At 40.2% G+C, this 24761-nt stretch overlaps 5 protein-coding genes across 5 annotated transcripts; 3 read left to right on the forward strand and 2 right to left on the reverse strand.

Annotated features, from left to right (window-relative positions):
* Positions 1–177: 177 nt before the first annotated feature.
* LOC133835726 (WD repeat-containing protein 75) lies at positions 178–7963 on the reverse strand. The gene is made up of 7 exons (XM_062265778.1): positions 7692–7963; positions 7242–7628; positions 6534–7182; positions 6298–6476; positions 4892–6162; positions 4456–4826; positions 178–644 (listed from the first exon to the last, which is right to left on the reverse strand). Exons 1-7 carry the CDS (start codon positions 7781–7783, stop codon positions 285–287), a joined length of 3309 nt encoding a protein of 1102 aa, XP_062121762.1. The 5' UTR covers positions 7784–7963; the 3' UTR covers positions 178–284.
* Positions 1931–3845, forward strand: LOC133835746 (uncharacterized). Its single transcript, XM_062265801.1, has 2 exons — positions 1931–2312; positions 3242–3845. Exons 1-2 carry the CDS (start codon positions 2223–2225, stop codon positions 3386–3388), a joined length of 237 nt encoding a protein of 78 aa, XP_062121785.1. The 5' UTR covers positions 1931–2222; the 3' UTR covers positions 3389–3845.
* A 285-nt stretch (positions 7964–8248) lies between the features above and the next one.
* LOC133835737 (malectin) lies at positions 8249–9946 on the forward strand. Its single transcript, XM_062265789.1, has one exon. It carries the CDS (start codon positions 8406–8408, stop codon positions 9480–9482), a length of 1077 nt encoding a protein of 358 aa, XP_062121773.1. The 5' UTR covers positions 8249–8405; the 3' UTR covers positions 9483–9946.
* Positions 9947–11334: 1388 nt separating this feature from the next.
* Positions 11335–18527, reverse strand: LOC133837539 (long-chain fatty acid transport protein 4). Its single transcript, XM_062268338.1, is given in 6 exon segments — positions 11335–12725; positions 12786–12987; positions 13850–14476; positions 17721–18016; positions 18115–18192; positions 18366–18527. Coding segments are annotated over 6 exon segments (2292 nt in total). The 5' UTR covers positions 18513–18527; the 3' UTR covers positions 11335–11783.
* A 284-nt stretch (positions 18528–18811) lies between these two features.
* LOC133837548 (leucine-rich repeat protein 1) lies at positions 18812–20550 on the forward strand. The gene is made up of 2 exons (XM_062268348.1): positions 18812–19511; positions 19687–20550. The coding sequence occupies exons 1-2, from the start codon at positions 18939–18941 to the stop codon at positions 20398–20400; spliced, it is 1287 nt and encodes a 428-aa protein (XP_062124332.1). The 5' UTR covers positions 18812–18938; the 3' UTR covers positions 20401–20550.
* Positions 20551–24761: the final 4211 nt, after the last annotated feature.

Raw genomic sequence — 24761 nt, forward strand, 5'->3', positions numbered from 1 at the left:
ATACTTACCCTACTTACCTTTTCATTTTTACCGAAATTTTAAGAATCAGGATACTTTTAAGGATGCCAAAATAAAGGTAATAACAATAGTTTAGTAATTTGCAAAAATAACTGCATTTTATTTATGTATATAATATTTAAGCAATGATTCTCATAGTTGGTCGTAGTTCATTTTATAAAAAAAAAACTCAATAATATTTGTTAAAACAACTAAATTAATTAATTATATAATTAACGCTGTCCGGAACTATTGTATGTGTGTGTGTGTGTGTGTGTGATCTACAGTTAAAACTCTAGGATTACGTCGTGCTTTGCCACACGTTGCAATCTCGCATCCAGCGTCTGTTGTTCCACCTCCTTGTTATTGATCTTCTCCAGTGCCGAATTCTGATCCAGCAACACTTTTCTAAGCTCTGTCTTCATCTCTTTGTAGTCTTCCTGCTTCAGGTCCGCATTCTCCTCCTCCTCATCCTCGTCATCGTCTTGGCTTTCAGTGTAACCATTGCCATTCAGTTTGCCGTTGCTAAGCGGCAGCTCATTTGTCTCATTTGGCTCATCGCGTTCGCCAGGCGTTAAAAGCGATTTGATAAATTCCCCGCAGATCAGACTCATGGCGGGCATCGTGTGGGCGGACAAATTGACAAGCTGTAATCGAGAAGCGAATTTGAGGGCACATTAATGATATTAACCTTGACAAAGTTCATAAAAATATGTTAGTTTTCTTTCTAATCTAGTTGTTGTTGCCACATACCCTGGACAATATTAAAGTGGGTATATTAATAGAGAGTAAACTCTTTAGTTCGCGACTTGGAATTAAGTGCGATTCCAAATGCTTCAAGTTGATTAAAGGGTAACTCAAAGTCAAGTCTTCGCACGTGTGAAGAACGCTCTTGATATTTTTTTGGGCGCTCGCACAGATTGTGGTTCAAGTTCGTATGCTCTTAGTAATCACATTTATTTTGTACGGATCGTTGTTGTTGGCTTTTTTTTATGAGTTTTGTCATTGCCATGTGCCGTGAAACACACTAAACTCAACCCAAATTAAAGTGGCCAAGTTTCGCAGAAGTCTATTAACCTTCGCGCATGCGTTTGTTTTGCAGGTGACAATTCTGTTGTGAAATCATCGTAGAAATAAATAATTTCAAATTTGTCATCGCTCATCCGCCCTGATGTACAAGTATTTCTGATGAATTGCTAATTAAGAAATTGTGGAGCAGGAAGCAGACACAAAGTGTCAGCAACAGCATCCAAAGTGAATCAGAGGCGCAGCTTGAAGAAACCAACGCAAACCAGACGCCAAAAAATATATAGGCTATATACTATATAGTCGATGTGTAAGTGTGTAATGCAATTAAGCCAATAAGCGACAAGTGCTCGCATAATAATTATTATTACAAAGCCACAACCCACGCTTCGCTCACCCATGGGAAATTACAGGCCATCGCACACACACATTAATGTATTGCGATTTGCACTCTCATAAAGTAGCCACAACAAATGCAAATGCGGCGAACTATTGAACCACATAATAAGCTTAAAAGAGCAAAAGAGCACAACTATCAGAAAAAAGATAGAAAATAGTGTTATAGCTACGCATAAACAAAACAAATTGAATAACAAAGCGCCGAGAGAGCAACCAAGAGAGAGAGAGTAATGAGAGCTTACGTGTGAGCGCAAGCTCTTTTGGAGTGGGCGGCTGCATTAAATGCAGCGTCAGCATAACTGTGCCGATGTGTGTGGGAGAGAGCACAAACGAAGTGAGAGAGCGCACGCAACAATAACAAACCGAACTTTACGGGCAAAGTCTCGTGTATTAGAATTATGAGAGCGCGTCACGCACGAAGCGGCTGCTGTCGACCGCGCTGCCGACATCGCTGCTGGCGTCGCCGTAGCAGCAGATTGGCGTATAAATTGCATTGAGCGGCAACAGCCGTTCAACACTTCGCCTTTGTATTTTGCACAAACAACAACGAGCAGCAGCAGCAAACCGAGCCGGAGAGAGCGTGACTGAACAACGAACAGCAGCAAGCAGGCAGGCAGGCAGGCAAACGGAAGCGCGTGCCGCAAAAGTTTACGGAAATCAAAAAAATAAATATCAAGAAGCAGCGTTAAGTTCACGGCCCACGAAACCCAAATTGACAATAAATAAATTCTCGTCAATTATTTATTAAATAATTGAAGAGAAGCGCGCTGAATAAAAAGTGCAACAAAAAGTGCAAGAAAATGTGGCCCAACTTTATTGCAATCATTTCGCTGTTGTGCCTGGCGTTATTTGCCTGGGCCCAAGCTGGACCCGTGCCAATTGTGAATGAGGTGAGTGTTCAGGGGAGAATGCAAGGAAGGAAGGGAGAAGGAAGGAAGGTGTTGTGTGGAGTGTGAAGAGAGCAGGAAGTGAACTAAGAAAAAGAAGAGTTGACGAGTTCAAGCAATTTATGTGGCACAATGACACTTCCTTACTTCCTCATATTATTATGTGGCCAAGCAGAGAAATACCCGGTATTCCGGGTCGAGAGTACAACGGCGAGTGCATTGGACAATGTTAATTAAAAGATTACTTTCTACTAATTGACAAGCACGACTTGGGCGGCTGTTAATCAGCACAACTATTTATAGCGGCGCCCCTTAACTGTTCATCGAGTATACGACGAGTCGCCCCGATCACAATAAATAATTCCATTTGCTTATATAATGCACGGCGGGTGTGACATCTCTCTCATCGTTATCAATTTCATTTTCTCCTCCACAAAAATACACAAAAAATGTATTCAAAAATAACAAAGTGATTAATGCGTACTATACGTTGTTATAGATTACAATAATCACTTCGCTAAAGCAAGGCTAAAGCTCGATCTTAGCTATAGCCATATCCTTTGGCAAGTTCAATTCCAAATAGACCTAGGACAATCTTTGATCTACTGCAACTGTTGCCAAGCCGTGATATATGTATATCTGAGGCAATTGAAAGGCATCCAGAAATACAATAAGCTTGCGGCTCTAAGAGAATGACGTTATTAAAATCAATTGAAATTATTCAAATTGAGTTGAAAATAGTGCCGAGTTCGGATTTTACGCTGCTGCAGTAGTGGCAAAAATAAAACGATCACGAGATATCGTTAAACAGGGTGTTCTCAGGAAAAGAGATTAAGGAGGCCTGGTTATAGATAAAGAGAGCGAATAAATGTCATTATTCATAATAATAAATAATCATGTGTTCACTTTTTTCTACTTTCTATGAAATGTAGCACCATCAACTGATGCCCAAGGTGCCCCAATGGCATTGTTTGCGTTACTTTAAACACGATGTGCTGATGATGCGACGTTGTCGACATTTGCGTGTTCCTACGGCGCCACGTCTTGGTGATGTGCTCATACGCAAAAGAAAGAAATAGACTAGGAAGCAACAACAACAACAACAACACCAAAGTGAACAGCAACAACAACAACAACAACAACTGAACACGACTGAGCAACAATACGAATTACAATTGCAATTACAAATCAAATTACAACAGGATTTATAACCAGACCAAAGCTAAACCAAAAACAAAAACAAAAATCAAAAAATATTTATAAAATATTTGATTGTATTTAATCGAACCTAATCTTAAGACTAACCACTTGTACTTCATAGCACGTAAGGTTTCAATAAACAAAGACAAACAACAACAACAACTAAAAGTGAGAAATGCATCGAGTTATAGAAATGAAACAAATAAATCAAAGACTTAAATCAACTACAAATTCAATTCAAATTATAGAGAGAAGAGAAGCAGATAAATTAAAGACTTAACTCGACTATAAATTCCGCTCAAATTAATAACAAATAAAATACTTTTTTGTAGCATACATTACGGAGTTGATTCTTTCTTTTCTATTACGGCCATAAATCTCGAAAGGAAATGAAATTTAGGAATTTAGGAATGGGTTTAAATTACAAAAAAGTTACTTCTTGTCTTTTTATATAGACAATCGGTAATTACATTCAATGTACAAAAGGAGTGAAAAGAACTTGAATGAAACTAAATTTAATGGAAATTGTGTCGATCGTATTATTATTCCTATATATTTTGAGTAGCAATTTAAATTGCAAATAAGTTAGTAATTCTCTGAGGATATTTTAAAAGAAATTGAATGCATCGAAAGTAAACTCTGGTATTATTATAATCTCACAATATTGAAATTGAAAAAAAAAGATATTTAAATGCTATAAAGATCAAAAGCTACTCAAAATAATTCAAATTATAGAAAGAGCAGAATTTTCACTAAATAATTCAAGCTCTTTAAAGATCAGAGGCTTCCCCAAGTAATGCAAATCAAAATCAAAAAAGCCTTTCTTATTGAGAAACAGAATTCAGAAGAAATGCTAAGATCAATGATTTCGAATTGCAACTGCATAACTTTACTAACACCAGCCTACTTGACAAGTTCCCCTTAAATTGATTTGATGCCAACTCACCGCATTGACTGAACTGTGGACACCACGACCCACGATAAGAGGACCTTTTCGCTGCGCAATCTCAGTGTTTTCGGTATTCTTCTGCCTGGCGACAAAGGCGCCAAAGGTGGCATATTGCAGCAGCTGCTCGTCGGCTGGCTGGGCAAACGAAATGGGCGCTGGTGCATCATCCGTTATAGTCTGACCTGGCAATGCCAGATAGACAATCTCCTTTTCGTTGGTGAGCATGTGAAGCGTCGACTGTGCCTGCCAATCCACATTGATGGAGCTCTGTTTGGGCTGGCGACGTGGCAGCCAAACCAGACCGTGCAGCAGGGGCAGATTGCTGCGCTGATAGATGGGCAGCGGAACATTTGGCTGGAAGACGTGCACTGCAAGCAAGCAAATAAAACAAAAGATTAGTAAGATGATATGCACATCTATTTCAACTACTCACGTTCATTGTTACGCGTGACGGCGGCTATCAGATTGGTGAGCGGATCAAAGGCCAGTTGGCGCACCGAGAGTTTGAGACCCGCCTGCAGACGCAGCGTCATCAGATTCCAGATGAGCACACGCGTCTCTGTGCATACAGCAACCAGATGCGCCTGCGCTCCAGATCCAAATTGCACATGCGATATCTGCGCTGAGCCCTGCAAGGGAGCAAGCTTCTCGTCGGATTCCTTGGCTTTCATTGAACCCTTTTTGAATGGATTGATGTATGGCAGGCCTGCTGAGTTGTCTGCTTTCGCTGACTTGATGCTCTTCACCAGCTTTAATGACTTGTTCGACTTCTTGTCTAGCTTGCCTGACTTATTTATACGTTTCACCTTTTCTGCTGGCTTTGTCGTCTCGTCCAGCTGCAGCATACTAAACAGCGGCAATATTTCGTGCCTGTCGAGTTCATAGTTTTGTCGCCGTTTCTTCAGTTGCAGCAGACGCACTTTCGCCTTGAAGCGTTGACGTGGCTGCAACCTATGCAAGCGCTCGTTAAGCGTGCGAACACGCTCATTAGCCGACTGTGGTTCTACCCCACACATTTGCAGATGCGCCTTGAGGCTTTTCTGATAGGCTGTGCTCACGTAGCACTCGATGTCAAAGTGACGCAGCAGTTGCAGCTTCTGATGTAGCCCCAATTCGGCCATTTGCATAATGTGTTTAAAGATTTCCTGCTTGCTAGGTTCCTGGGCCGTCGACGTCTGTCTCTGGTTCTGATTACTGGACGACGGACTTGCCATCAATTGTTGTGCCTGCTGCACCAGTTTTTTGTCGTTGCTGTTGAGCAGCGTCTGCAGCAATCCCCACAACTGTTGTCGCTGCTGCACCAACTCCGTGCGTGTCCCATTGATTGCCGTATGCGAGAGACGCACCTGTGCCTTGGACACGACACCATCATAGCCGGCGGAGGTGCTGAGCGCATGCAGCAATCGCAGCGTCCGCGCATCAAATAGCACCAGCGTGTGGCCATAGCCTGCGGCCAACAGCGAGCCATCCTGGGAGAAGCAGATGGACTCCAGTCTCTGCTGTTTGTAGCTTGCTTGAGCCTCACAAGTCCACATCACGCTGCGCTTGTAAATGTTCTCTGAATCGCCTAATGTCCACAGTTTGATGACATTATCCTTGCCGGCACTGGCGCAGCGTAGATTGTCCACTTGAAACTGATTGGAGAAGACAATGGCCACGAAGCCATCCTGATGCGGCAGTTCAATGTTTGTGTTCAGCTTGTAGCTGCATAAGAGAGAAAAGAAAATGAATATGCTTGTAATACAAATTTGGGAATTATGCACAAAATAAATAAATAGAAATATTGCTGATTATTGCTATATATTAAGCGATAAATACTGTAGCTAATAGTTGACTCACGTTTGCAGCTTTTCCTGGTATTGCCAGAACTTCAATTGCAGTTCAGGGAAATTTTGCTGATCGTTATAAACTTCGCCTGTGGCCATCCAGTTAATGTTGAAAGCGGCACGCGTCACACAAGTGTTGTAAATGATGGTTTTTGGCTCCGCCGACTGCACATTGCCTTCCACCACACGCAACTAAAAATTAAACATGTTTTAATAGAAGAAACAGTCTTTTAAAGGTTATCAACTCACATTATAGAGCAAACTCTTGGTATACGCCGAATAGAACTGCAATTGTCCAATGCGTCCGTTGAGCACCAGCGAATTCGTGCGTGGATTCAAGCACAAACCAATAGGGAACAAACCATTGTCGCTGTTGTCAGACAGAGCATAGGTGAAGTGTTGCAACGTAGACAGCAGTTTCATCTCATTGGGATCGACAAATTGCAGGGCATTGTCAGCGGTGCAGACCAAAAGTTTCTCGTTGCCATCACTGATCACAATGTGCTTGAGCACGCTGGACATACGTGGCAGAAAGCTGCGTTCCTGTGTACTCGTCAGCGACCACTTGACGAGGACACGCTCCAAGCCGCCGCTGTAGAAACTCATGCCCGTGGGCGTGAAGGCAATGCAAGTGACGGCCGAGCTGTGCCAATGATATATTGTGCGCTGCACCGACTCGGGTTTGTCGAACTGACGCCAGATGAGAACTTGACCATACTGAGTTCCAATAGCTGCCATTTGCTCGAAGGGACTGAGACGAATACAAGTGAGAGGCATACGGTTTTTGAAGCTAAAGCATTCCCATGTCTCGTACTGCACAAAGTGCACAGACATGAATTGTGCTATAGCAATATACTTAAAGGCACCTTTGCTCACATCTACAACAGGTGTTTGAGTTCTGTAAAGCAAGAAGAAACTTGTAATTTATCAAAATATAAGGGGAAACTTTGCACTCACCTCAATTTTAAGCTACAATTAACATCAATCTGCGCTCCGGTGTTGGTGTTGAACACAAACCATTTCATTGTATTGGCACTGTTGTGCTTTGCTGTAACAAAGGCGCATGCGGTATCGCCTCCCTTATACAGATTCAACAGATTGCATGTTACCACTTCGGTATAGTCGCTGTCGAGATTCAACATGACCTCTTTCTGCACCACGCCAGTGCGCCAATGCCAGCGCAACATTTGTCCGCTGCTTGTGCAGCCTAACAGTAAATCTGGGTGCTTCACATCCAGTTCCAAACTGATCAAAGGCGATGTTGCATCGTCTAATTCACGGGTCAATTCGCCGGTGCTGGTGACAAACACCTGCACCTTTTGATTGCAGCGCACAAAGATGAATCTAATACAGTTTTTAATTAATACCAACTCCAAAAGAAGCAAGACCTTCAATTCAATAACTAACCTGCCCTGTTCGGAGAAAACGGGCGCATGTTCAACAATGCTGCCGCCCGCCAAATGCTGCAGCTCCAGTCGATCTTCGTCGTCAAAATTCATGGCTGTCACTTTGCTGCAGCCTTTGATAGCAGTTTAAACTGCCAGCACACTATTAAATCTATTAATATTTAGCGAAATAACTGCGTATTTATGTGCAAGTATTTTGAAAAGAGCCCACGAAAGAAGCACACAAGCCGCACGTGTAGCTGTTTCTTGCAGTGTTGCTCGACTTGCTCGGCAGTGTTGTGAAACCGATTTTCCACATTTCGATTGCGACTGCTGCGCGCGAATTATCAATTGTTTATGTGGCAGCACTTATCGATTACAAATCTAATGTACTACAAATCAATAAACTAATGCAATCAATAAAATAAATAAATCGTAATATTAATACTCTTGTCAGTTGGCTTATCAGCATGGCAAACTAAAATCGCAAATACCTAACATCGATTAATAGTAACTTTAAACGATATTAGTTATCGATGGCTTTAAGTGCCGTGTTTTTCTATTTTTGGTATTTTGCAGCAATCGCACTGTCAGCACACTGCTTGAGAATAAAATATTGTTCAATTAATGGATAAACTAATGGTCAGCTCCAAATAGGCAGCGCAACTGCAACTGGCTGCCACGTGTTCAACAAAGAGTGTCGGCGAAAAACCCTGAGTAACAACAACTGCAAAACATGTGCAATAACAACCACATTGCATGCAAACACAATGTAAACAACTTGCTGCGAACAACGAACTCAGTTGTATTCAGAATGTTGCCACTGGCGATTGTTTTGCTGCTCCTGCTGCCAGCTGCAACGCTCGCTGAGCCCCTCAAAGTCGTGTATGCCGTCAATGCCGGAGGCGATAAGCATACGGATCAAAATGGCATACACTACGAGGCAGATCCCATCAAGGTGGGCATCTCCTCGGACTATGGCAAGCATTTATTGATGATTGGACGCGTCCAGGAGCAGGATGAGATACTCTATCGCACCGAACGTTATCACACCACTACATTTGGCTATGATTTTCCTGCGGATGGCGACGGTGACTATGCATTGATCATGAAGTTCTGTGAGGTTTATTTCGATGCACCCAATCGGAAGGTGTTCGATGTGCTCCTCAATAGAAAGCACACAGTGATCAAGCAGCTGGATATATACAACCAAGTGGGACGTGGCTCGGCGCACGATGAGATTGTATATTTTAAGATTGTCAACGGGCGGCTGCATTACGAATACGAGGGAGAAATCGAGACATCTGATGTGCGCAATGGACAACTACGTCTGGACTTCATCAAGGGAGCTTTGGATAACCCAAAGATTAATGCATTTGCATTGCTGAAGGGCGATGTATCGCAGCTGCCACGTCTGCACAATAGCGAAGCGAGCGAGCGACGTTCGGAGATCGAGGAAGAAGATAAGCAACGAGAGCAGCGACCACGTGACAACCAACAGCATCAGGAGCGCATTGTGCGCTACAATGAACAGCGACAGGCGCAACGAGGCTATGACGATGAGGATGACGAGGATGAGGATGATTACGAGGTGGAGGAGGGTGACTCTCAACAGCAGCAGCAACAACAGATGCCGGAACATCAGCAACAGCAACACCACCATCAACAACAGCAGCAACAATCGAAGCGTCCAGTGCGTAGTGGACCACGTCAGCCAAACCCCTATTCCATGGATGATTCATCCATATTGATGCCAGTGTTTATCGCCATCGGAGCGTTTATACCACTGCTGTTTTGCCTGTGCAAACTGTGATCCCCATGGGATCAATTACTTCGCTGCCCCGCTGTTGATTTTTGTGATTTTTATAAAAGACTTAATTGTATAATTATCGTTTAGTTCTTTAGTACGTGAACACGTTAGGCACAAAAGCAAACGAGACAACATACATATATATTTATGTTTTTGCACGCACAAATCTCACTCAACTCTCTATCTATCTAGTTACATTATATATAACTACTATATATACTATATTTTAATGGTAATTTGTATGTTTGTGTGTGTTTAGTCTAATGGCCGCGTTTTACTTAAGCTAGCAACGCAATGAATTTAACATAATTATTTTAGAACTACGATTTTCGGGTTAATTGTTTATTTTTCGGCATCGAAAACAACACATTGTAACGCTGTTTATTTTAATGGCAAATGCTTAAATATGTTCTTTTCACTCACGAAACAATATAAAAATAAACCTTGTTTGTTATTTAAAACGTGTCTCAAGTAATTATGCTTTATTTGTCAAATAATTTTAGAACGAATACCTACATGGATTTATACAATTGTGTTACAGTATAATTCGAGGCGTGGCAGATGTTCTTTTAAGATCAATTAACTTATACGACAAAGAGGGAATCCTTGCTTGAAAGGAGTCAGAACGGCCATATCCTTCCGCATTTCCAAACGACGCGGTTTGCTAGACTCAAAAACATTGACTTTGAAATAATGTATAGGAATCGAACACTTACCAATTTTTCACTCCAATGGAAAATGCTCAAAAATAACAAAATCCAGAATTCCTCGAACATATGAATAACCTTTGGCCAGTTGATATTGCTTATTAATACAAGTTAATTGACTCAAAAATCGCCAGGAATCAAAAAGGATATATGGTGAGTTATATCCTTTTTTTCTGTATTCCACAAAATCATTGCAACTTGCATGATTGACTTTTTTATTTCATGTTAAGAGTTGTCTGCTTAGCGTTATCTGTGTGACAAAGGACGTTGCGATGTTCCTTCAAATGGCTGAGTTAAAAGTTCTTCTGGAATTTTTAACAAATGCCTAACTTTTAGAAAAACGTTCGATTAAATGTTGATTAAACTTGTAAAATGTATAGAAAACCATTCTATACTTCTTTTTATGTTGAATATAAAATGTAAAATCCTGAAAGATTTGTGGTAGTGAGTTCTTAAGAAATTCGAATAGTTAACAACAAATGACAACAATTCAAGTATATCATTTCCACACCCATAAGAACAAACTCTTTGATATTTCAGTCATGAATATGCAAATGAAGTTTTATTAGCTTATAATAAACACAATATTCCATTGTACCCAATAAAAGCAGGTCGTTTAATTCGAAGCTTGCATTATGAAACGATTTTCACAGTATGATTTGCCAGTACTATAGATTATAGACTATACGCTATATAACTAAATAAGTAATCTACATACACAATCGATTTAGGGCTATTTATAAATCAAACCTACATATCTTATCATATTTTGCATGCCAACACAGCGGCCGGCAAATGTTTTGCTGATAACCCATTCGAGGCCCCACTGTAGCAATTGCAATCTATGTAACATATATAGTATATATTGAATAGTTATCTATGTGCTTCTCTTTCCCACATTCCATTGGTGCACATAAAAGGCCTATTGCATTATTAGGGTTCAAGTTCAACTGCAGTTTCGTTTTCGTTTTCTATTTTTGTTAGTTAGAAAAACGCAAAATGAGAAGAAACTTAGTATTTTGATATGTGAGTTCCAAAGCGCGCACGTTCGACGATTACGTGATGTTAGTCAAGTGTATTGGACAGAATCGGAGGGGGCTATTGACGTAATTTGTATGCAGGTGAGGGAACAACGAAATGCAAGTGAATATAATTAATAAAGAACTTTATTTTCGATAGCTTGATTAGGAGGACAGACAGTAAAACCAGAATGGCTGCTCATATATACAGGCTAAATTAAACAAAATCGCAAGCGAAAATATATAAAATTGTATCAAAATTGTAGATGCTACTAAAATGACTAACAATTAAGACACAAACACGTCTCAAATTTGCACTTAACTACACGTTTTGGGCGAGGAGCTGTTACAAAACTATACAAAATGCTGTGTTTCTAAAAACAAAAATGCACAAATTTAACTATATGCTAAGTATATATAATAAGAAGTGCAATACTCAAAACTCCTCTCTCGTTTTCTTGTCTGAGTGTGTGTGTGTGTGCAATGCAATCTTAAGGCTATGTCAAAATGTCGCTTACAAATTAATTAACAGCATAAATGGGCAAAAATTTCAGAGATCTCATTCTCTGGATCTCCACTTAAAATCGAATCTCGTTGCGTTGCACCTGCTCGTAAGCGCTGGGCGTGAGCAGCTCGTAGCGTCCCTTGGCTGTCTGATAGTAGAGCGCATCCTTGACCACATTGGGATCGTAGCCCTCCTTCTGCAGATCCACTTTGCGCAGCTTGAACGTGCCCGTCAAATCCACCTTGGTGAGCAGTCGCAAGATTTGGGGACGTGCATACGCAGGCAGCACTTTGGCAAGATTCACGGCAAACACGTCCAGATCGAGTTCTCGTTGCGGATCATAGATGGCAGCCATGCCAGCGCGTCCTTCGGTATGCGGTATGGTCACACCGTACACCACAGTGTCCTTGTAGCCAGCCACATTGCTGACCTGAGCTTCCACCTCGCTGGTCGAGACGTTTTCACCCTTCCAGCGGAATGTGTCGCCTGTGCGATCCTTGAAGTACAAATAACCCTTCTCGTCGGCGACCAGCAGATCACCGGAAAGGAATGCCATGTCGCCGTGCTTGAACACATCCTTGACAATCTTCTTGGCCGACGCCTTGGCATCGACATAGCCCAGGAATTCACGCGATGGATTTCCCTTGACAATCTTGCCAATAAACACGCCCGGCTCGTTGGGTTCGCACAGCTGGCAGAGTCCATCACTGTTGCGAATGGGCTCGCCGGTGTCGGGATCGGCGCGTATTATCGAAATGGGATAGACCTTGGGCAGAATGCGGGACACGAAGCCAATGGCGCCCACAGTGTTGTCGTGATTCATAATGTTAGCATTGCCCTCGGTGGCGCCATAGAATTCACCCACTTTGGCAATGTTGAAACGCTCCACGAATTGCGGCCAAATCTGTGGTCGCAAACCGTTGCCGAAGACCAAACGCACACGATGCGCACGATCGTTGGACGAGGCTTTGGTGGCCAGAATGTAACGCGCCATTTCACCAATGTATTGGCCAACCTGAGCAGTGGAGAGAACAATTAGAAATCACTTTCTAAAGTGTATAAAGTAAGCACTTACTGTGGCATTAAACTTGGCACAGTCCACGAAATAGTTGGAAGCCGAGAACTTCTTGCGGATGGACACAGTCGAGCCAAAGAGCACAGATTGACCCATGCACATGATGCCACCAGCTGTGTGATAGAGCGGCAATGGAGTGTAGAAGACATCGTCATCTTTGAAGCCCATCGTATAGTGAATACCAGCAGCAATGAATAAGTACCTGTGAAATTAAGAGAAGGTTAGAAAAGGTTTGTTGTTGTCTTTTCATTTTAATTATTTTATTTGAGAAGTCTCAACAGCTTGTATTTTTTATATTGTTTAAATATTATATATTAACATCTCTCAGGTAGTTGGTTTTTTTTTTATTTTGTTTTGTCGCTAGCAGCTTCTATAATGTTTGAAAGTCACCTTTCACATCACAAACTACTGTTGCACCTCTGTAGCTCACAAACAGTTTTTAACACACAATTAATTGCCTTTATAATAAGTAATTACTATTTTATTTAGTCTCTCCTACAGCTGCTTTAAGTAAAAGTGTAAAGGTGTTTTTATATTATGATGTTTTTATTATTTCTGTAACGCGCAGAGAGGTTTAACCCAGTAATATATTTTGCTGTTGCATTACTTAATAGTCAAACATTTCTTCCCTTTAAATGAGATACTTTAATTAGTAGTAAATAACCCTATTTCATAATATACTTTCAAGTATTTCTGATTTTAGACTTTATTTATATTTATATTCTACATAATTTCAAATCATTCTTTATTTTACAATCATTCGATTGTATATATATTTTCTAGCTTTTCTTTTCTCTCTAATAGCTTCTTAAATATTCTTTCGCTACTTTACCTTTTCCTTCCATCATTTCACAATAAGATTTCTAGCTCTTGACTACTTTCTTTCTGATTAATATTTTTATACGTAACTTTTAAATGCATTTCCTAGCCCTCGTTGCACTTCTGCTCTACTCTGAGAACGGTAATGCCATAAAAAATAATAAGCTTTACTTTTAATGTACATTTTAAAGAGCTATAACAAATTTAAGAGTGTTTGAGTAATGGGGCTCATGTGAACGACTTACCGTGAATGGGAGATAACCGCCGCCTTGGGCAGACCCGTTGTGCCCGACGTATAGATGTAGACGAGCTTGTCGTGATGCGCCACTTGCGTCTTTCCGGGTTTCTCAGCACTAGCCGCCGACAGCAGAGTGTTAAGATTCTTGGCCTGCTTCAAAGCCTCCGATTGCGTGTTGTTGTTCTCGTTATTGAACTGGAACAGCGTCAGATTGGCGGGCAAATCCTTGCTCACATCACTGACAGCCTCAATGAAATCCTCGCCATAGATCAAAGCATTGCAATGGGCCACAGTGATGCTGTGCAACAGCGACGGGCCACGCAAATTGGTGTTGATCAGCGGGGTGATGACACCGATCTTCGACAGACCCAACCAGGTGGCCACATACTCGGCACGATTCTCCAGCAGCAGACCGACAACGTCGCCCTTCTGATAGCCCTGAGCCTGCAGCACATTTGCCACACGGTTGGCATGTTCGTTGACCTGGCGGAATGTCCATTTCTGGGTCTCGCTGACAATGGCCACCTTCTCGGGATTGGCGCGAACACTGCGCTCAAAGACATCGGCAACCGTGTAGTTGAGACGTTCATGACGCTTCGTGTAACGCAACAATTTGCCATAGGCCCAGAGAGCGCTGTGAGGAGAGGAGAGGAGAGAAGAGCAGAGGAGAGCGTTAGTTAAGAGGTTAATCGCAGAGTAACAAGTCAGATTAGTGATAAGCTCAAAAACAACAACACATACAACTTTTTATCAATCGATCTGCGCGAGTTGTATGCTTTATGGCCAAATGATTGCGCAAAACAAACCGAAATAGCCGCAGGTAAATGGAGCAACGTCCGTGTCCCAGATAAGGCTTAAAATAAAACCCCTTGATGGGGGGCAAACTGCAATAAAATATGTCTGAGAAATTGGAATTGCATATCTCAAGCAAAAGTAAAACAATCATTAAACAATTTTTAACTCATGTGTTTTCCCTTTTTCGCTCTTTTAAATGTGTGTAAGTCAATCTGTAATCATAAACATTTTCATTTTATACATTTTTCAATAAATCTATTTAGTATAGATCAGAGAGTCAATCTACTATCAAATTGATTTATTTTAATTGCGTTCTAACTGCTTAACTGTTGCAATTAAACTGTGATTAAGTGCTATAAATACAAAATGTTTATTAACTTGTTTATTAATTACGAAAGCAACAAAGTAGTGAAATTCTACAAGCAACAATGTAAATTTCTAATCCACATTTCCACAGTTTATTTTCATGAAGAAAATCAAATGGAAAGCAGATTAGAAAGCTTAAAGCAAGCTTATACAGAGCATATCGAAAGTTAATTAACTAAAGGCTCATAATTTATGGGCGACCTCCATTTGTTGCCAAGTATTTGGGGAAAAGTCTCGAGTGCTGCAGTAAACGCTATAGTTCAGTTTTTATAAGTAGTTATTAATCTTCAGGAATTTTTGCACCTTCTCAATCGATTTGTTGAGCACTCTAAAGTACTTTTGCACATGGAAAGTGTGATAAGATTATCAGCTTAAACAGTTGTGGGGGATTAGAAATAAACTTGCTTGACATCATTTAGATTTAGTAATTAGATTCTAGAAAGCGAAAATAATGAACTAAATGAAATGAATAAAATACCGGGAACTTGTATGTTAATTCTGGGAAACAACATTTAGTATTTGTCATTGTTTTAAATGCATTTAGTTGTATACCTGCTCAGCGTTTAAACTTTTACACTTTGTGCCCTGAAGTTGTTAGGTGAGAGATTCATAAAACTACGAGAGAACTGAGAGCTGAGAGACTTCGGAGTCCACAAGGTCAGCAAGAAACAACGCGCAACAGATTGTCGATTTTAAGAATCTTGTTAATGCCTAAAACTGAAATTTCAAAAAGTAACACACGAGCTGGCCTTGTACGTGGAACTCGATATAACTTCATATGTAGCTATAAACATTAATTTTTGCCGACTTCATGCAATTTGCAACCACTCAAATTTTAATTCAGACTCAATGCTAAATATGGTACACTGGCTCAAAGCCATTGACATCATGCACACACACACACATAAAATACTATCATTAATCTATATGAGTTTATCATTTGTAATTAATGCTTGCCCTTACAGTACAAACTATAAAGACATGAAAAGGGTTGTTGTATTCAATGAATACAGACATAACATGATAATTGCTTTAAATAAAATTAAATGCTGATACCGTGAATGATGTGTTTCATGAGGTTCAAATGCATTTTTATATACATTTCAGGGCAATAATTATATGTTGGGTTGTGAAAAGTTGTATGAAATCAATGACAAATCTATTAAACTTGAAGAATTTACTTAAATATAAAGAAAATTAATGGATTGTTGTATTTCCTACGCGATTAGCGGCAACTTTAGTTTTACTAAAAGCAGATAGTGCCTTTTAAAGTAGAATATTTTTTGGCTGCGGTCAAAGTTTAATCTACAAATGTCTTCATATGAATATTTTAAATGAAGAAAAAGGAAAATCAAATATACATTAATTAAAACTCTTATATGGATACATAGATTTAATTTATTTTGAATCAAAAGTCATTTAAGTTTTACGAATGTATTTGCTTGAAAAGATGTCAGTTTATTGCCCCTTTGAATTTTACCCATTTAGCATTGCAAAGTAGATTTCTGTGGCTATCGCCAAGCAATGTCTAATCTATTGCATAAATATTCTATGCCATCTAGAACTTGTTCCTTGCGTTTCATAAATTTTGTAAAATGTGTCAAACGGAAATTTCCATATATCGGCACCCTCCCCAATGTAGGGAGAGTGGTAGCATTTATAATTGCTGTTGGTTTTCATTGAATTAGTGTGTAGTTATGTGGGTTGCTGCCGATCGTTGTGGCAACCCTAGGCTAAGCAATACACACAAACACAAAAGTGCTACTTCCGCAATTTTAATTGAATTCAAATACGAAAAAAAAGAAACGAAAAAATAATAATGAACGCTAAAAACGACGGCGATATGACGACGACGTTTTCAAGAACAGTTCGTGCGCCTGATCAACTGTGCCAGAGCTGCCCCCCTCTTCCCCCCTTCCGACCTAAACTTCCCTCAATGCAGCAGACAAGTTGCTTCTTCTTCTGTCTGCTGCCTAGAGTGGCAGAGTGAGCGAGAGGCCAAATACAAAACTAAAATAAAAAGTTAAATTAGTATGCGCTGCAGGGTTTTCGTTCGTTCACGCACTATCGCACTATCACATGGCGACTGAACTGAAACTGAACTGGGGAACTGGATAAAAGTGAATTTGATTTTACAAAGTTTGTTTTGGTTTCTTCGACACACGACCTTGAACCTGAGCGAACCTAAAGTCAATGACTGGCAATAAAAATAATTAAACGACAAATATTATGAAAATGCGTAACTGATCCAAAAATGGATGACACATATTCTGCTCCATATGTTTTGGTTTGTTTATATGATTGTTAAATATGTGTGCGTGTGTGTGCTATGGGGAAAAGAAAAGCTCACGGTAAAAGAGAAAACTTTGCGCGCAGTAATTTTCTCAAATTTAAGCTGTTGCTGCTGCTTCAGCTGCAGATGGTCGACCTAAAAACAAAAGAGTAAACGCTACGAGACGCGGGGACAAAACGAGTTTTTTTCTATGACTTCCAGCTTGTTATGCGCGTTTGCTTGGGGTACAATGGGCAATGTAGTGTAGACATTGCTTTTTCTTTTGCTTTTTTGCGGTTTGTAGCGGGGTTTGTCGTCAAATTGAATTGACAAAAGAAAATGGTAATTGTATTGAAATGCACACCACTTGCGGTATTGTAAACTAATCGACACCAGAAGAGAGATACATAGAAATGCGAGTGAGCGAGAAACGAACGAAACTCACGTTAAATCTCGTTTGGCTGTTGCTCCCGCGATGTAGAACCAGCGCCAAGACCTTGTTAGCAGCAAAGCGCTGAGCGCAACGAGCACCGCAATAAACCAACCCATTGTGTGGAGCGTGTAGATGACGCAGGCGACGGCCAAAGCGAATGCGACTGTCGCGCAAAAATAACGAAATATGACTAAAAATCGGTTTCGCCGTTGACGTTTGCGTTGCTGCAATGATCGATAGCTCAGCGATAACGATTGCCTTCGTCGCTGTTGTTGGTGAAGATCAGCTGAGCCGGACGCACTGAGCAGCTGTTTTGCAGAAACGTTGCCAGATCGTTTGTATTTTTACAAAATACATTTTAATTACTGTTAAGTAGTAAAATTGTTTTATATTCTTTTATACTTACGTTTGTGCTGTAGAGTGCACAGTTATCAATGTTAATGATCACGTTGTTGTTTACATTGTTATCCAGTAAGCTGTTGTGCTGTAAATATTTGCACTTTAAAATAGATTTCGCGCCATAAAAGCTCTAACATATGGCAGCTTTATAAAGCTAAACCTTTGGTTTTGGTTCTGCATATTATTGACTTTTTGCAAAAGTCTCTCCATAGTTGTCTTATTGCAAATAATAAGCGTTAAGTAAATAAATATACTTACAGCTAGTTCCCGCCTTTGTTGACTGCTGTTGTAATTGTTATAACGCAAGCGTTGATAACGCGATTCGTTGTGTTGTCACAAAAATCCATTGAATACATAAAACGGTAGAAATTGTCGGCGAAGGCGAACAACCTTTCGAAATAACATCTTCTTTTGCCTTAAGCGATGTGTTGGCAAGCCCGTTGCGTTTGTTAATGTTTTTCAAACAATAGTATTTTTTGCACCAGCAAAAGCAAAGTTTGTTTGGTTTTATAACCGTCTATAGATTCTTCTTCTTTTGTTTACTTAAAGCAGTTTTTTTTTTGTCGGGATGTGACCATAGGCAACATATTGAAGTCGTGACATCAAAATGTACTAATTTAGGTAACAAAAAAATACCGCTTTCAAATTGATACTTGTGAAACGTCGAAGTTATCGATGTAGTAAAGCATCTGGCCGCGCCAGCTGTTTGTGCACACATAGTGGCAACGCCATTTCTGTCTAAAGCGGCATCAACAATTCAACGCGGAGGAAATTATCATTTTACAATCATAGTGTTTATTAAATTGTGCAACCACTTAAAGCAGCCGCGCAATGAAAATACTATGCGAGGTGCAAGTGGTTAATCGCACTACACAAGCAAATCGAACACCTAGAGCTGTGAAATCCACACTCGCCATTGGCTATAAGCAAAGTGCGCGCGATTCCAATGGCAATACCAAAAAGGAGCTGGAGATGGTGTTGTTTACACCCCAAGTCAAGGCGGGAACCCGGTACAAGGTGCGGGACAACATACACAGCGTGCACACAAAGTTCGTGCTGGATGGCAAGGCAACGATTGGTTTCAAACAGCCTGCAGAGAATCTGCTAATCAAATGTGATCCTATACAGCTGAAAGGCTTCCTTCAAACTCTCAAGCTAGGCATGGAGGGTAAGGATGCCATTAATCTGAGACTGAACATAGCGTCTGCGACGGCCATACCACAAAAGTCGCAGCCACAGCAACGCATGACGATCAACAAACGTAGCGAGTATCCCATCAAAGGATTTCCGCGCACACTTAAATCACTGTCAATTAACAATATACAACTAATGAAGCTTAGCTTCGAGATCTGTACGCTGCGCAATCTAACCCAGCTGGATGTGAGCGGCAATAAGCTAACAAAGGTGAAGATGCTAGTCCATTCGGAATTCTATACTACCTATAAGTTTCAAATTTGTACTCAGCATCGTTAAGTGCTTCTCGAAGTCGAGTACCAATTTGTATCTTTCCAACATATTTTAATCTTATTGAAAAGTGCAACTAGCGGTACTGATTAATAATCCTCTCTAATCCTTGCAGATTCCTGCTGAGCTCGGAAGATTGGCTCTGACCTCGCTACATTTGAGTGGCAATGCCTTAGGCGAGCTCAACGATTGGTCCTGGCTGCGTGGCAACAAGTTGACGCAATCGCTCTGCGAACTGGACTTATCGGCCAACGGACTCGACTACTTTCCGCCTGCCTTGGTTAGATACGAGCGTCTGGTTACGCTGAATCTCAATCACAACAATCTGCATCATCTGCCCTTTGCCATACGTCGCCTGCAGAAGCTGCGTTCACTGCACGTGTCCAGCAACAAATTGGAATCATTGCCCGCGGCCATAGAAGATTTGCACATCGATTTGCTCGATGTTTGGGGCAACTGCTTCAAGGGTTTCAATGTGGAGGCCGCCCAAACTCAACTGCAACGCACCACTGCCTCACACACGCCGACACCGCTTTGGTTGCAAGCTGCACGCGTTGTCGCCAACCACAAATTGCCCTACTCGGCGAGCACATTGCCCGCCATACTCATCGAACTCATCTCGGAGGCGCCCAAGTGTCTGTGTGGCAAATTGTGCTACGCGCTGGAGGCGCAGGATTTGCTGAAGCGTGTAACGCAACCAAAGTTTACGCACATTAAAAATCTAACCTACAGTCGCGAGCATCAGATCTATTCGGATGTGATCATCTGTGGTCCCAATTGCTGTGCCTATCAGCAGCTTAAAGCGCTGTTTACAATTCGAATTGCGTGAACGTTTTATTTTCATATTTTTCAATTTGAATAGCCCTCGGTTTGGCATTTTATTTTTAATGATTAGTTTCATTCCAGTTATATTATTTAAAATTTCAAATGACTGATAATTACGTTACCCACATTATAAAAATAAAAACGAATTTAATAATGATAATATCAAGTGAGTTGAGTTTGGAAACTCATTAAAGAGTGCGCAAATTTAATGTTCAACGCTGAGTGCTTTGTCTTGTTAGGTTTTGGAAAAGGATGCTAGGCGTATTGTTTTTGTTTTGTTAATAAGCAGAAGCCTCCTGTGCAATGATTACTTTTCATTTTGTGTAGGGGTTTTTTTTTGTATTTTTTGATAAGACAAACTCTTGGGCCGAGTGTAATCAAATTTTGTAGCATACTTTGCGGCTGCATTGAATAGAACTCTCACTTGGGGCTTTCGCTTTCGCCAGCTAGCATAAAGACATTTACACGCACAACCACGAGCTGTTACCCGGTCTCATTCCCCTCCCCGTCCCTTTGAGGCGCATCGCTTACTTTGTTTTCATATATAACATTTGCTCGTTGTTTTTATTATTAAAAGCTTCGTGCTTCGTATGTGACTTGCATAAATACGTAGCATGAGAGCATGAGTTTTTATCAGTGCTCAACTGACACCTAAACAGTCCTGCCTTCTTGTCTTCCTTCCCCACCCGCCTCACACACACGCACGCACACACACGCAGGCTGCATAAAAGTCCTTGGTGCTATCATTTTCCAAGCATTTTCCTTTCAGCTTTATCAAATCAAAACTCCGAAGCGCTGCCACTTTTTTAAATAAGCATAAACAGTGACAGTCTCCAGACCTCTCTCTCTCTCTCTCTCTCGCTTTGACTTCCTCCCGCAGCCACCCCTTGTCCCTATGCTCGTGCAACCACTTGGCAAAAACTTAATGTGCAGCTGGGGAATACGGTCGAAAAGAAAAATAAGCAAAAGCGAGCTGAGGATGAGCCATGACTTGTGGCCAACTCGACGCTGGCCTAACTATAAAAATGTTTATCGGCATGTGAGCGAAAAGGCGAAGCGTGGGAGGATGTAAGGGGGGTGATGGAAAGGGGCAGGGATTCGGGGTGCTGTGCCTAAGAAGCACAAATCCAATTTTGAGCAGCATTTAAGTGTCCCGATTGCGTCTATGCCGCTTCCTGTGTCTGTGTCTTTCACTCTTTCCTCTTCACACCAAAGTTGCTTTCCTCTGTGTGTGTGTGTGTGTTTGTGTGTGGAATGCTGTCTTGTGTGTTTGTCTAGGCCTTGTTCTTCTGGTCGTGACATCGCCAGTTCTTCTCCTTTGCCTGCCTCAGTTGCCAGTTTCCAGTTGTGTGCGCTTGTGTTCACAAATATTTAACTTGATTCCGCATTTGCCTTTCTGATTTGAAGCTGACTTGTAGGTGGGAGCATTCTTAACATACATACATATATATCATGTGCCAATAATAGAATTTTGCAATTGTTGAACAAAATCTAATTTTTTATTTCAAGCTTTGCTAAACTGTCTTTTAATATTTATATTTATTTTATATTTCATATTCAATATGTACTTAAATATTTATAGCTTTGCATTAGCTTGTAATCCTTATTAAAAAACGTTGGTTCTCGACAGATCCTAAATGTTTCTAAGATATATATATATCTACTATATAGTAATAAACTAATGTTATTTTTGAAAACGAATATTCTTGATTTTATCAGTGTACTTTCCATTCTAGATATAACATAGCTTTCACGGCCATTTCCCCTCCGCATTTTCAAAGGACACATAACATATTTCTAGAATGGAAAATACACTCATAAAAGCACCAAATTCTAAAATCAAGAATATTCATTTTAAAAATTATGTTCTTAAAATAAGACCTCTTCAAGGACAACTTAATAAAACAAAGACCATTAAAATACAATATGACGAATTCTCAAATTAATAAGAACTTATCTTATGTCAAATGTTAAATGTTATGATGAGTTTTCTAACTAAGATTTTCATTTTCTTGACGCACTTTTTAGACGAACATTCTTGGTACTAAGATTAAAATCTTGATTTTAGAATTTTTGTTGTCAGTGTACGAACTCTTTAAATTTGTTGTATCTTGTGCGATGATGTGAAAATGAATTAAATTATTACCTTTTCTGAATGAATAATTAATTTGTTTTAATCTTTTCTCTTGATGATGCTTGCCTTTCGCTGATTATAAACATTTCTACAGCACATTAGTTAATTTAATTAAAAAAAGGCAAATCCATATTAATAATAAAGTTGAAATGAGTTGTCTACGATTTGAGATACTTTTCGTTAAACTGATGCAGTGCTTATCGCTGAACATATTTTATTTTTACATATTGCATAAGCCCCATTTATTAATGGACATCAAAATGAAATGGAGATAGCATGAAAATTCTTTTATAGACTCGCAGTTTTCCCCATTGTCAGGACTGTCTTTAATGAAATAAGCACAACCCCCAGAAATAATTTGCACAACAGACAATATAAACAGTGAGTGAGTGAAACACAAACTTGCCTGCGATGCTTTGCTCCCTGTGAAACACGTAAAACAAAAAGATGCCAAGTCAGCCAAGTGTCTAATGGAGGGGTGATGTTGCACGAAGTGGGGGCGGGATGGGGGTAGTGGTGGGAGTATGTATTGGGGGGATCTGGGTTGGACTACTACCATAAAGCGCGCTTCAAAGGCAGTAAAAACTCCATTAACTGTCATCAAAAATGCATTTCGCATGCAGCAAATGATCGAGCGATTGGCAAGGGAGACCATCAAATAGAATAGAATGAAATGGCGCAAATCAAAACACATCGAATAAATCAAAGAGCAAAGAGAAAAAAGAGAAAAAAAGAGCATTTGGTAACGACGGGCAAACATTTTTATGGCTAATCAACGCAGCAGCCATGAAAAGGAGACACAGGAGACGGAGACGGAGACGACACCAAGCGGGATTCCCTTGGTCGCATTTTTATGCATGCCCCGAGCACAAATTAACTTTCCAATTGATGGAGAGGATGGGGAGAAGGTAGAGGGTGGCATTGTCACTCCCCACGCATTACGAAAGCCGCTTTTCGCTGTGGCATTAAATTTATCCCCAATTTGCGTGCAGCAGTCCAACATTTTATGCCACAACTCAAGGAGAGAGAGAGAGGGCGACGGGTGGCGTCTGGCGCTCCACTTTGGCTTATCAAATTTTATTAGCAGGCCAGCAAATTGTTGCAAGACTACGACGACAAAATAACAACTTGAAGCGAGCCAAGTTATGAGCCAACCCACCAACAAACTGCGAGCTGGAAAATGCAGTCGGCTTATAGCCAAGGTACGCTTTCAGTTCTATGATTTGTCGCCGCTATCAATTTCGAAGCATTTTAGCCGAAAACGAAACGAAAAAGCAACCCCCAAAATATTCGAACCTGGCCCAAATGGAGAAAAGCAAAGAAAAACGACCGGAAAAGTGCAAACACACGCGAAACTGTCGTCGACTTTGGCCTCAGCTATCGCTTCTATGAGCAGCATGTGTATTTCGTATACCAAAGCCAAACCCATCCCAAGATACCACGTTTCTTTTTTTTTTTGGTGTTCGTTGGGGGCTTGGTTGTGCCGCGTGCGCGAATCCAATAAAAACGTTTTGATAGGCTTATGACCGGGTTTCTTCATGTTGCCACACCAGTTGCAATCTCCAGGGGGGGAACAACGGCTCGCTCCCCTCGGCAGATATATTTGTCTTGATATTATTTCAAATTTACTTGCTAACTGTTACAGCAAATTGTGATAAGCAGGCGCTAAAAATCGATAAACTGGCTAGCTTTAATGTTTTACACGAGCGTTTAAAGGCTTAACGAAAGGTAGTACAAAAGAAAACGCCTTCAAAAGGTAGGGCAAAGAAAGTGCTTACAAAAATGTTGAGAAAATCAATTGCGAAGAATTGTGGCACAATAGAGAGTGGATGAAGCTTAAAATTTTAGTATTGGTAGTACATATATTTGAATTCTTCAAATAAGCATCAAAAGTATCAGGAAAAAGGTTTTAGATATTTAAAATAGTATCTTAAAATTGTTTGTGCAACATTTTAAAAAGAAAAATATTTAAATTGAAAAGAAGGTTTTTTATATATGTATACATATAGTATGTAAATAAAAAATCTATAAATTAAAGTAAAATATAATTTTTAAAAAATAAATAACTGTTGAGTAAGAATTTAAAAATACAATTTCATTGATTTCTAGATTATTTATGTAATGTAGATTTTTAAAATTTAGAAATTATGTCAAAAAATCAAACCTAGAATATTGCAAGTAGAAATAAAGTCAAAGATGTGCGATTCTTTTTATTAGAGAAACTTATTTAA

The sequence above is a fragment of the Drosophila sulfurigaster genome, chromosome 2L, assembly GCF_023558435.1.
Source record: "Drosophila sulfurigaster albostrigata strain 15112-1811.04 chromosome 2L, ASM2355843v2, whole genome shotgun sequence".
Lineage (NCBI taxonomy): Eukaryota > Metazoa > Arthropoda > Insecta > Diptera > Drosophilidae > Drosophila > Drosophila sulfurigaster.